We start from the raw sequence: 13,819 nt of genomic DNA on the forward strand, positions 1-13,819 counted from the left end.
GTTTACCAAGCATGGCAATACAATGTGCTGGAAAGCTCTAGCAATACTAGTGGGATACATAAAAAAGCGTGGCTTTGAGTAAGATTTTCTGTTTCATCTTCTAGTTCTTACCTCCATTGTCAGTGGGCATCTGTGGAAGAGCTGGAGAAAGACAAGAGGATTCAGCAGAAGATTAAGCGTTTTAAGGCAAAACAAGGCCAGAACAAATTCCTTTCAGAAGTACGAATGTTTTCTTTCTTACTTTCTTTTAGGTATTTAAGGAATATTCTTATGAATCCTTGTTCTGTATACAAGCAGAAGATTTTGAACAACTCTATGTTAAACCCGTAGCATTTATTCTGGTATAAAGTATAACCATTCCTGATCCAATTCTTGCAAGTTTATGAAACTCAAATTATCTATCCTGATTGTGTACTTCTTACTGTATTTTTTTTCTTAAAGTGAGTGGTTAGTTGTTTGCATCATAAGCATGAATCAGTACCCGGTCTGTTTTCTCAGGAGCTGATTATGCCAGAAAAATGCATCTCTTTTTTTTCCTGTGTTGTGGACTGCTGCTCACTAGGGATTCTAAGCTTTTTATCATCAATTTAATTTCACTCAGAGCCGTAAGCAGTAGTGTGGTAGGGTTCCTGTCAATAAAAGACCAGATCTTCTAATTTCTGTTTCTGAAAGCTTACTTTTCAGTAAAATGCTGTCATTTGCAGCGTGGGGTGGGGGGGAGGTTCATATGCTTCTGTATTTGTTTGTTTATACTTATTTTTACTATGTAGTTCAAGCTGAACAAAACCTGTTGCTAATTTAAAACTTCCATCTGTTCTACGTGAAAGTGCCTGGAATGGCTCCTTTTTCCCTTTTTTTATTGTAAATATTTGTAATTTGTTCCTGTTTTAGAAAAAGCTACCAAAATGTATGTAGTCTTTAGTCCTCTTTTCTGCCTTTTCTATTGGTGGAGGTCTTAAGAGTACAAAATGAAGCACAATGCTTTAATATGCAAGAGGATCTCATAAATTGTTGAAGGGAAAAGAAGGAACATAATAAATTGTGATTTTTTTTGAGAAACGATGTATGCATGTAGTGTCTCCTCTGTTTTTTAAATAATAATCTTTGAATCTTGCTTATAATGCAGTTAGACAATTCCTGTAGCTGAAGTGATCCAAACGCACTTAGTGTACAAGGCTCCAATTTCATTTTTGCAAGCTGTAGTTTTCAAGAATGCTAAATACATTGCATGCCATAAGCCTTTTCGATTGCTCATTAGTGAATTGTAATTTCACACTTCATTTAAAATATTCTTAAACATTCTCTCACAGTAAAAGGTTTCACACAGTAATTAAGAGGCCCAGTTAACAAAGTCTGAGAAGTCTGATTCCCTCACGGGGAATGATCTTGCTGAATTGTAGCATTTCAATTAACATGTTGAAGTTTGCCAAATATAAATTCTGTGTCACTGTGACCCAAAATATTATTGCCTGGTGAAATATGTAATAATTTTTCCTCTTAGGAAGGGCTAATAGAGATGTCTTTATATTTTTGCTTCTCTCCCTCAACAGATTGATGATGAGCTTTTTAATCCAGATTATGTGGAAGTTGATCGAATCTTGGATTTTTCACGTAGCACAGATGATAATGGAGAGGTAAATGAAACTTTCAGTGCACCTGTAGTCATGTGGACATTGTGTTTAGAATGTTTTGTTCAAAAATGCAAATATATTAAGCAGATCAGAAGTTACCAGAGTATATGTGTGTAGAAAATGGGAACGTGTTTGAGAAAACATTGGCTAATATAGCGGTTTCCCTAAAATAAGGGAATTTAAGTGAGAATTCCAAGCATCTTGTAAGTTACCTGTATTTTTTAAAAATGCAAAGTTAAAAAAAAAGAACAAAACTCAACAACAGCAAAACCCTGTGATATATAGCTCTAAGGGTGGTATTTAGTGTAGAAATACAATGTCCATGTGGGTAATACAGACTTTAAATTCAACTTAAAAGAATCTTAGCTAAATGTCATAATTTAGACTTTGTTTAGACTGTTGTTACAGACAAGATCCTGAATTCATTGTTTTGTACTTTGCAATAACTTGTTCTGCATAACAAGATCACTTCCGTCTTCTAGGAGATTCCTTTTTGGTCCTGGGAGAATAGAGAGCTTCACTGACAGTGCCAGTGTTTCCATATTTTTCTGTCAGTAAATGGTGGTTGGGTTGCCTGCTGGGAGTTTTCTGATGAGTCTGATAAGAAAAAACGATTGACTTTAAATATGTGATAAGTCATAGAAATCGTAACAGGTGGAAAACAAATATTGGTTTACTTCTAAATTTTAGTCTAACCTAAGTGACTTCAAAGGTAGTAGAGTGCTCATTTTAGAGGTAAGCCTGCATCCCCTGCATTCCAATCTTACTTTCTTAGGTTGTCAAGGCAAGCCTGTTGTTTGATTATCCTTTGGCTGGTCTGGTAAAGCTTCCTGAATCATATCTGTCCTGCAGATCTGTTGTAAAAATGGTTACAGTTTTATTCTTCCTAAATTGTGGTGTAATCTTATTTTTGTCTTAACAAAGCCTGTAACACATTATCTGGTGAAATGGTGTTCACTTCCTTATGAAGACAGCACTTGGGAGCTCAAGCAAGACATCGACCAAGCTAAGATCGAAGAATTTGAGAAACTGATGTCTAGGGAGCCAGAAATGGAGCGTGTGGTAAGAATTGGCTCCATAATAGAGGATTTTATTTGAAAATAGTAAAGTAATGTGGTCTTTCAGAAACCACTAATGGGATTTGCTGTATTTGAAACAGGAGCGACCTCCTGCCGATGACTGGAAGAAATCGGAGAGTTCCAGGGAGTACAAAAACAATAACAAACTCAGGGAATACCAGTTGGAGGGAGTAAACTGGCTTCTTTTCAATTGGTACAACACGTACGTAAAATCTTGCTTACTGCTGAATCCTTCTTTGGGAACGCTTTTATAGCTTACTTGAAACAAAAAACCTTGTAAAGTAATTTTCTAAACCAAGGTTTTAGATTTCTTTATGTGTGTCTCTGCTGCAGGAATCATATATAAACTAATTTTGGGTGGATAACATAATATTCATAAAACAAGAGTATTTCAGACAGACTCTTATGGCAAGTGCTTTTGCACGTCTATGTGTTCATTTCATGCACACCCTTGCTACCCTTTCCTCCCCCATGTGAACTTGAGAGATAAATAAGAAGAATAGCAAAGTTTATGCATCAGAAATTATAACATTTATTTAAAATGCAAGAAGTTAATGTCTTTGCAGTGTAAACTTGCCATTTTTAAAACTTCTGTCTTACTCTGTTTAGCACCTTACTGATTTTCTGTGTTATAAGTTAGGAATAAATCATTCAGACTATTTTTATTATTGTTTTTAGACGAAACTGCATTTTAGCAGATGAAATGGGGTTGGGAAAAACTATCCAGTCCATTACGTTTCTCTATGAGATATATTTGAAAGGCATCCATGGTCCTTTCTTGGTTATTGCACCATTGTCCACAATTCCCAACTGGGAAAGGGAATTCCGCACCTGGACAGAGTTGAATGTGGTTGTATATCATGGAAGTCAAGCGAGCCGGCGGACCATCCAGTTGTATGAAATGTATTTCAAAGATCCACAGGTAAAAGTTCTTCTTAATTTTTCTTTTTTGCTTTACTGTTGTTTACTAACTTAAGCAGCAGTTTTTAGAACAGCTATAGTAGGTTTTAGCTAATAAAGAAGTAGTACATTAATAAAGAGAATGCTTGTATTAATAGAGAGAGTGCTTTTTAGTAGTAGCCAAGAGATCAGCTGGAAATAGAGGGGGACCAAGAGTAACCGAGATGGTGCAACTCTTGCTTGGGGTTTCATTGTTTCATGCAAGGTTTTTATTATTTTGCGTTACTGAGGAAAGCTGGCATAGAAGATTCTTAATGGAGAAACTACTTTAATTGTAACTAAGCTTAAAAATCAATCTTTCCCTGCCATTCCAGGAAAATCACAGCTTGCAGAAATTAAACTTATCGATGCTTCTATATCAGATTTTACAAGTCAGATATATTTTGTATCTCTGTTACTGTGGTCAGGTTGAATAGCTCTAATGAGAGAAGGAAAGCAGGTAGAGAAAAGACTGGGGGTAAGACCAGATAATTATATGAAAGCTGAAGCTATTAAGAGCAACAGATCTTTACACTTAAATGTATGGCATTGTCCAGAGCATAAGTAGTCAGCATCAGGGGAAAATAACGTGCGTGCATTGAATGTTTGTTGTAAAGCGACATAATCATCCTCACTTGAGAGAAAAAAAGAGTGGAAGTTCAACTTGATTGGATGTGTATGGAGTATTATTTCCAGCTGAGCCTAAAGAAGTGATAATGGCGAATTCATACATTTAGATTTTCTGTAAAGCATTTGATTTTATGCCACTGGATATTTTGATTAATAAACTGGAATGATATGAAATCAATATGGCACACATTAAGTGGATTTAAAACTGGCTAACTGATATTTCTTGGTGTAATTGTAAATGAGAAATTATTTGCATTTCCAGCGTAATTCTTAGGGGATTGGTTCGTGTCCATGAGCTATATAACACTTTTATCAATGGCCTGAAAGAAAACATAAAATCATTACTGAGGAAGTTTTCAAGTGACATAAAGATGGGGAGAGTGGTAAATAATTAAGGCAGTTCATGGATACAGAGTAAGCGGTATTGCTTAATAAATTTGATCTAAGGTAGCAATACTCAGGATAGCTAAATATAGGGCTATCTGTGGACAAGGAATGGAGATGATTCTTAAAGTAGGGAGAGCTTGGTTTTGGGAAGGCTGTAAGACAAATGCAGATCCTTATGTGTCATGACATATGACCGGTTAAACATGAGTTCATACTGTGAGACTGTGGTTAAAAGGGCTAGTGTCGTGCTATTGTGTAGGAGGAAAGAAATCTTTAATAAAGAGCATGAAAGCTACAACATTCTTTGTCAATAATATGCTGGGTAGTCTGGTGCTGCCCAGTTCTCACTTCCTGTCCTCAAGAAGTGTGTTGAAAAAACAGAGTCCTTAGAGCAAGGCTCTGAGGGTGGCTGCAAGATAGAAAATATGCTTTTGCAGGATAAGAACTGAGTAAAAACTGCTTTGAAGGTCATTACTCTGGCACAACCTGGCATACCATTAGGGCGAAGAGAAATAGAATCACGTGCTTAAATATAGTAGAAAAGTACATAGTAACTCATAGTAGTTAGAAGTTACATCTGTTTTGCCTAGAAAATAATAATTTTCTCAGCAATTTATGAAAGAAACTTTCAAGCCAAAATCTTACCTATTGTTGGTAAAGAAGATTGATTTGAATAACAGTTGCTACAATGAGGTTTAATGGTTTATGTTCCTTACGATAATAATCACATTTAGCTTCTTACTCGGATATGTAGTACACAAAAGATCTGGAATTTGTACTTTTTGTGGTTTAATAATTCTTTCTTAACGGAGATAAATATTTTATATTGAATTTAGAAATTTGGATTTATACAAGTACAGTCTCTACTAATGTGTTTCTTGTGTTAAAAATCTCGTCTGTTATTTAAGCAGTGCTTGTTCTCAGCACGTTATTCCCCTTAGGATGCAGCAGTTACGTAGTGTGAAACGTGATGGATCATCATCAGAAAAATCCCACTTACTGTGCAGATTCTTAGTGTTGTTTTGGCAATATTGTTTCATTGATCTAAAGGCAACTAAAAGGATCTGAAGCAAGATGCTGCAGAAATTTTGTTACTCCTGTTACTGTGTTCTTAGCATGCCTCTTGCAATGACTGTGGCAGTCATTTGACCCCATAGCGAGAAATGACAAAGCACTTGTGGCACAGAAAAGTTAATAATTATCTGCTAGCTTTGCTTCCTGAACTGGCTTAAGAGGAGATTCAGAAAATTGCCATGGATCGGGATAAAGGAGAAATGGAGTGAATTCATCCTTTTGGTGGCAGCTAGCTTAGATGTATCTTGAAATCACCTTCTGTGTTTCATTCTTTCGAAGACTGTGTCAACTGTGAAACACAAGGTAGAAATTAAATTAAAGGAAAAAGAAAACCTCTTCATGTTCTGATAAAAAGAATCCCCATGTAGTGTTCAGTCTGACATCCTCTAAAGTACCAGCAGTGGCTTTACAATGGGTGATGAGAAGGGAGAGAAAGAAAGCAGGCTTCAGCAGTAGCATTTCTAGTCCCCTTGCCCAACACATCAACTCAGTCATCGGCATTTTTGGCTTTTTAGGTTTTAACATGAAAGGCCTCTGAAGCTGAACTATCTCAGAATGACAGCGGAACGTTTAGAAGGTCCGGCTGGCTTTGAAGGACAGTAGTAAGAGAGAGCATGTGAAGCACCCACCCCATCTGCAGTAGTGTGACTTTTCAGAGTCAACACCAGTAACCAGAGTCAAGTTGTTGTGAAAAGCTAGAGAGTAGTTGATAACAAAATACGTTTTTGCGGTGCTGTGCTGTCAATGCTAAGGACACCATGCTAGTAGAGGCATTCCCCTAGAATCACTTCCTGCCTTACTCCTTGTGAAAGTCACATAGGGAAGCCTGTTCTGGTGTTCTGGAGGAGTACAACTCAAAGGTCCTTCTGTGGGCCTTCCCTGGCTGCAATAACAAATAAACCAGTTGGTTGATTTTAACTCAAAATAATGCTGTTGATGTTCAGGATACTTTCTGGCTTACCGATTCATTCACTCGTTTGGGGCTCAGTGGGTGTTGGCTTAAGAGTATTTTCTTGCCTGCATAGTTTCCTTGCTGAGAAGCTACTTGGCTATGAACGTGTCATTAGCATAGGATTACCTCAGATTTCTGCAAGGAATGGTCAGTGTACAGCAGTTCAAGGCAGTATTTCACCAGCAGAGTCTCTTGTCTTTCACAGAAGATGACATCAAATTGAATTTTACAAAGTGGCTGTAACTTAGTTTTCCAGATGCCTTCCGGCTGTAATTGGTTAACATGCACATTTTTTGCATCTGTTCTCTTGCTCCTCAAAGTGGAGTCTGAGGTTGGTGGGAAAAGACTGTAATAATCTTTCACGGTTCCCTCAGTTTGTATATGCTAAGAGTTAATACCCCAAAATGTAACCCAATTTTCATATTCATATCTAGTTCTTCTGCCTTGTGGCTACATCTGTTGCTTGAGTTATTTCCAGAAGAATTTCCCAAACAGAACAGAAGTCTGCTACCTGCGAGGAAGATGGATTTCTTCAAACAGAAGAATTTCTGATATGAAACTGGTGTGAAATTCCTGTGGTTCAAACATGGGAGAACTTGGATTTGGTTGCCACACTGAAACAGGATAAACTGATAATTGATTCCTAGTTGCCTAAGAATTCACCTGTGACAATGCTATTGGTCTCTTTCCTAATAGTTACTAAATCTACATTTCTCAGATGTGACATTAATAGGTTTACTTAGGATTCTTTCCCATACTTCTCCAAGTGTTGTTGGCCTAAAACTGTTGAAGAACATAATCATTCACTTTCTAAGGCTCTTGGAAATTTCTGCTTGATTTACTCCTGTATTCTTCAGTGCAGCATTTGAATGTCTTTCAAATAATGAGAGCTCTTGTGGATTTTAAAGTGAAATTTAGACAGCTCTAAATATATAATCAGGATTCCCTCTTACAATTTTTGCTTCGCTTGGATGTGCAGCTTTATGTAGTGATCATTTCTAAAGAGCACTGCTTGCTGTGTAGTTGTGAGCTTGCTCATGGAAGTCTTCCACTACTTCAGAAGAATCTCCTAGACTACATTCTCCTATTTTCTCAGTTACGTCTGGCTCATGAAAAGGTTACAGTGTTTCAATATGCTATTTTTCTAATATGCCCACTTGGTGTAGCTTCATCTGCTGTTTGTCAGGAAACAACTCTTTTTGTCCCTAAGAAGATAAATGTTTCTGGATGGTGCCACAAGAAAGCTCTGTTGAGCAGGTCGTTACTTCCACAGAAACGCTCTTGATGTGCATAGGCAGATTTAATGCTGAGTTCAGGATATCTGGTTTCCAATCATTTTATTGAGTTAGTAGCCAGTTCTGATCCCTATGGTTTGGAGAGGATTATATACAGGTCACTTATAAAAGGATTGAAACTTGCACATTTGAAGGAAGAAAGAGTCACCTTACTGTAAAATATCTGTTTCTTTTGAAATGTATTCAATATACAGCCCTCAACATAGTCCTCATGCTTTGAAAACATAGAATGGCTTTGACTTTCTGTGAGGCTCATCTTTAGAGAGACCCAGTGACACTGACGATAGCAAGTTAGGTTTTCCTTTGAACAACTTTGGGAGGAAATACAGCATAATGTCAGAAAAATACTCATTTTATTGTCTTGAGTAAAGTTTATTCAAGGGTATTTTTGAAACAACATCTTAGTATCAGCCCTCATAATAAGACACTCAGCTACCAAATAGTGAATATGGTGCCAGGCATCAAGTAAATTGGCCTGTTGAACTTTGCTTAGTACAAATTTACAAAAACATTATGGAAGCATATGCAGAGATATATATACTCTCTATTTTAAGAGTTCAGAGATTTGCTTTTCTGCAAAGCTGTTCAATGGAATTGTAGATGTTCTGGATGCTTGATGTCCACCAGGAGGATAGTCATAAAAATGAAAGCTTAGTGTAATTCTGGCTTATTTGGATTGTTTGGGCAGACTATTACATACCTTTGATTTAAAAGAAATAAGAAAGTTCTCTCGACAAAGTCTGAAAACATGTTTGCATATTGCAGCAGTACATTATTGTTGCAGGGTACTAGTACAATCCAAATGAGTTATGACTGAAATACTCGTATAATGTCTTTGTAATGAATATATGGTGATTCTATAGGTGTTTTTACAGGATTAAAACTGTAGCTAGTATGAAGCCAGTAGTAACCTTGCACATTGGTATACTCCCATGGAGTCAGCAATAATGACTTTGTTTACTTAAAATATCTTGCCCATTGTACTGTTTTGTGTTATTAAAGAATAAATTTTGAAGATAAAATAAATGTACTTCTTTTCTTTGCCAGACAATTGACTTTAACTCTTGCTGTTCTTTTTAGGGTCGTGTAATAAAGGGGTCCTACAAGTTCCATGCCATTATCACAACATTTGAGATGATCTTGACTGACTGCCCAGAGCTGCGTAACATCCCATGGCGTTGCGTGGTCATTGATGAGGCTCACAGGCTGAAAAACAGGAACTGTAAGCTTTTGGAAGGACTCAAGATGATGGATCTGGTCAGTGTGTACATCTCTTGTACTTGCATCTTCTGTATTTTTATTACTCCTGATTTGTGGTTTCATCAGAAAGTAAAATAGATATGGGTATAAAGTGGGTAAAATAACATGGATATAAACTGGAGAGGGGCAGATTTAGACTAGACATAAGAAAGAATTTCTTCACCATGAAAGTGGCAAGGTACTGGAACAGGTTGCCCAGGGAAGTTGTGGATGCCAAATCCCTGGAGATGTTCAGGGCCAGATTGGATGGGACCTTCGGCAGCCTGATCTGGTGGCACGTGTCACTACCCATGGCAGGGGAGCTGGAACTAGATGATCTTTAAGGTCCCTTCCAACCCTAACTGTTCTATGATTCTATGAAAATAAATCAATTAATGTCATGAAGTGCTAAGGAGAAGGAGGGAATGCAGCTGAGAAAGTCTTTAAAATATCTGCAAGCATACCTTCCAGTTTTGGAGAGCTGATGTTTCATAAGTCTCCACGTTGATTTGTGCCTAATATTTTGTGGCTTCTATTAAAAATATCAAGATGTTTTTATTATTTGCTTTCTCTCTTTTCATGTGACTTACTCCATAGTCACTTCTTCACATAGATATTTGTTTAAAAGGTACAGCGTGGTAAGGTGGCCCAAAACAGGTGTGAGTTGAACTGCTCCGCATTAGTGTCAGCTCTAATGTTAATTTCTTGTGTGACTACAGGGATGTTCTTTCAGACTGACTAAGGAAGGGAAAAGCTAGGTGGTTTCTGATGCTTAGATAAATATGTATTATGTTTTGTGCACAAAATGTGTATTTGAACAAATTAAACCTTATTTCTGTTAAGAATAGAGTGGCATAACTACTAGTTTACACGAGTGCTGGTGACCTAGGCATCCCTTTTTAGTTTCTTTATCTCTGTTTATTAACAGTACTTTTCTTGAAAGAGTCTTGAGGCTCAATGAATGAAAGCTTGTAATAAGGCTGTATATGATTTATTTTCCTTGATTTGGTTGCTGTTAAAAAGCTGAGCTTACAGATGTGGCTGTAGATGGAGATATGGGACTTCTCATTTCAGTTCTGATTCTCCTACACTTTGTTTCACCTTGGTCTAGCTACTTAACCTTTCTGGGCTCCTCCTCTAAAGCAAACGCAGCTTTTCCTCTTGTCTCTGCCAGTCTTGTTGTGCATAGATAGGAAGTAGGATTCTGCTTCAGGTTTCCTATGTTAGAAATGCGCACCTACCCTGAAGAGATTTTTGCCCTGAGGTCTATTGGAGGTGTGGTAAATTGATGGATTTATACTGGATGTGATGGGATAAGTGTTACTTTGGCATTTAGAAGTTTATTGTATTATTATGTATTGTATGAAAATATATTTAGATGAATTTCTAGGCAACTGTTTCTTAACCTTTCAGGAACATAAAGTGCTGCTTACTGGAACCCCTTTGCAAAATACAGTAGAAGAGCTATTTAGCTTGCTTCACTTCTTGGAACCAGGTCGCTTCCCATCAGAAACCACGTTCATGCAAGAATTTGGTGATCTCAAAACTGAAGAACAGGTAAGTTTCTTGTGCATACCTAGTTTTGTATTTAGATATTGTGAATGTATCCATTTTATTATATCTGAATTTCATTACTTGCTTTTACAAATAATACCTATTTACCTTCTGGAAGACCGCAGTAGCTTTATCCCTGTTTTTTGTTTTTCATTTTGTTGAGTTTGTTACTTTTGAGCAAGAGTAATTTTGCCTTATCGCTTTTTTTCGTATCCTTTGTCCATAAAAACAGGGAAAGTTGCTTTTTGTTTAAAATGTGGTATTTAAAAATGGGGGTGGAGTGTCTTGTAACAGTTGCTGGATGAAAATACTTCTAGAATTGCTTGTTTTTTCTAAAAGAATTAACTTGTCAATTGACATTCTTCCTTAAGCGTCAGTCTCGCAGTAAGGGGACTGTCCTCTAACCTGTGTGAAGGGAACATCTGAGAGTTATATTAATGACTTCTGTGCAAACAGGAACATATTTGAAACCTAGTTTAGCAAGAGGTAACCAAACAGAGAGAGGTGGTTTTTGACTGGCTCAAAACCCGATTTCTCAGCTGTCCTATAAAAGAAATGCATGAATCAATGTAAAATTAAAGATAGTCAATGCAGCATGCTTTAGATCTAAAATATAAAAGTTTTTGATAGCATATTTAAAACTTAAATTTCTTCTTTTATGTATGAAAATATTGTTAAAAGTCAATAGGTAACAAGTAAATCATCTTAACATTAGGAGTTAAGTGAAGTATGGCATCTTAATTGAGGCCCCTTAATTTGGCCCATTGCACCCTCTGATAACCTGACTTCACAATTTCATGCATTTTTATGTGACTTCATGTTGGCTTTGTTTGAAAACGCAATTTATGCTATTTCTAAGTGTGAACTGCTTGATTTTCTTAACTTCATTAAGAGCGACTCTTCCATTAGGTAATAGTCTAAACCACAGAACAGTTGTCCCGCCCCACCAGCCCCTTACCTCTTGGAAAAATCATCGTGTGTCCTGAGGGAATCCTAGGATATGTTTCCACAGATTGTGCAGACAGTTGCATGCCAGTCAGGCTCGACTCTGACCTGATTGGAAGTGAGCCAGCTCTGATCCAGAAGCCATGTAGTCCTGTTAATATAGTGTTTGAGCTGGAGTTAATATAGCCTCATTCTCAACTTAGCTTCTGTGTGCCCAGCTCAAAGTGTTAGCAGAGCAGAACTGGAAATTTCTGAAGCCATATGTGGAAATACTAGTAAAATAATGCCATCGGCAGAGTTGGAGCCTGGGTGGCTTGGGCCCACAAGTTTTGGAAGGAGTCCCTCCTCTGCTGACATGCCATTAGATGGTTTGGAGTTTGATTTAGCTTTCAAGTGATGGGAGAGATTGTGTTGATGATTTGGGTTTTCTTCTGCATTCTTTGCAATCCTATTCCATGTGGGGTTTGTATTGTTATCCCTCCATGCTATCTTTTTTCTTCTGAAGTTGCTAAGGGAATTATTTCAATTCAGGAGAAAGTATCTTCTTTTCTCGTTTCTGCTGTGCAGCTCCACATTAGGTAGATGATGACCAGTTTCAGGGTGAATTGTCAGCTGTAAAGCACTGAGGTGGTTTGTACTTTGAGAGGCCACATAAAGCAATCTAATTGCCAGTTTCTTCCTATGTGGAATGTGTTTGAGTTTTTTATGTAAGAGCCTTTACAAGAACTTGACAAATCTTAGATAATTTTTTTTTAAAAAATGTACATTTCTTCCCTCTCCCTCATTTAGGATGTGTCTTGAAAGTATATGCTGCAAAACCTGGAGGCGCTGAAAATCAAAGTGTTACCAGAGTGTTAAAATTATTTACAGAAATAAAATATTTTCATTCTGAGACAAGGACTAAACTAAAAAGTTTTTTACTTCAGTGAATCTCAAAACTAGGGAAGTAAGAAAATAATTAGAAGCAGGTATATAAAGGGAAAAAATAATGTTAAACACTGTGTTTAGTGGTTAGAAGTTAACTGCAAAACTTGATTTTACAGTCATATTTGCTTATATAGCTGTGCTTACTTAGCGATAGCTCTGCATATCTGATATGCAGTACTGTCCTTGTTTAGAAGGATATTTCTAAGAGAGGTCTGTTTAATAATATTCACTACACAGAAGGGTTGCACACTAGAAGTTGACTTTAGCAGTGTATATGTCATTGAGTTCACAAGGAGAACTCAGTCTCTACAACACTGAGAAAAGATTTTTTTTAAAAATGCTGTGTACTTGGGATCTGAGCAGGGAAGAAGGATTTTAGAATTAAGGAAATTCAGAAATACGTATTTGAATCCTTGCAGTTTTATTTCAATTATTTATTGAACATGTATTTCCTAGGTGCAAAAACTCCAAGCTATTTTGAAACCAATGATGCTGAGACGTCTCAAGGAGGATGTAGAAAAGAACCTGGCCCCCAAAGAAGAAACCATCATTGAAGTTGAGCTGACAAATATTCAGAAGAAATACTACCGTGCTATTCTTGAAAAGAATTTCACATTTCTTTCCAAGGGTGGAGGTCAGGCAAATGTACCGAATCTTTTAAACACTATGATGGAACTAAGAAAATGCTGCAATCATCCGTACCTTATTAATGGTAGGCCTCCTGTTTCTCTCCTTATTCAAAAAATGGTTGTAAGGAAGTTTAGTAAGTTAGAAATTCTATTCTAATGCGTCTTTTCATTTATTAATTTATTTTAAATGGAAAAGTGAGATAGCCTATTTGTTCTTTTAGATATGGATGTCTGCTAGCCAGGACAGCATTGGTTTTGAAGACATACATGCTGCTTTTTTCCAAGGCTTCACAGCCCTGGCAGAGTTAATGTTGGTATTATGATGTTTTCCTTTCTTTTACTTACGACAAACAACACTTCAGTTATGCAGGTTGTTGGATGCTGGCATAAATAAGGCAATTTTTTCTTCAGAGTGATAGTTAGCTGCCTCTTATTTTCTTCCCATAGAACATAGAGAGAAAGTAACTTATAAATTTCTGAATAAAACTTTAGGAGTAAGAGATGATGATCAGAACTGCTTTTATGGCCGCATATTGTC

At 36.9% G+C, this 13,819-nt stretch overlaps 1 protein-coding gene across 4 annotated transcripts in view; it reads left to right on the forward strand.

Moving 5' to 3' along the window:
- Positions 1-13,819, forward strand: part of CHD7 (chromodomain helicase DNA binding protein 7) — a 131,055-nt gene that overhangs the window by 92,899 nt on the left and 24,337 nt on the right. For all 4 annotated transcript variants that reach the window (XM_069854153.1, XM_069854151.1, XM_069854152.1 and 1 more), the window contains exons 8-15: positions 105-219; positions 1,551-1,634; positions 2,556-2,693; positions 2,791-2,912; positions 3,389-3,632; positions 9,068-9,244; positions 10,640-10,783; positions 13,109-13,364. In XM_069854153.1, the coding sequence (XP_069710254.1) occupies positions 105-219; positions 1,551-1,634; positions 2,556-2,693; positions 2,791-2,912; positions 3,389-3,632; positions 9,068-9,244; positions 10,640-10,783; positions 13,109-13,364 (1,280 nt within the window). The remainder of the gene's footprint in view (positions 1-104; positions 220-1,550; positions 1,635-2,555; positions 2,694-2,790; positions 2,913-3,388; positions 3,633-9,067; positions 9,245-10,639; positions 10,784-13,108; positions 13,365-13,819) is intronic.

This window comes from Phaenicophaeus curvirostris, chromosome 3 (genome assembly GCF_032191515.1).
Source record: "Phaenicophaeus curvirostris isolate KB17595 chromosome 3, BPBGC_Pcur_1.0, whole genome shotgun sequence".
Lineage (NCBI taxonomy): Eukaryota > Metazoa > Chordata > Aves > Cuculiformes > Cuculidae > Phaenicophaeus > Phaenicophaeus curvirostris.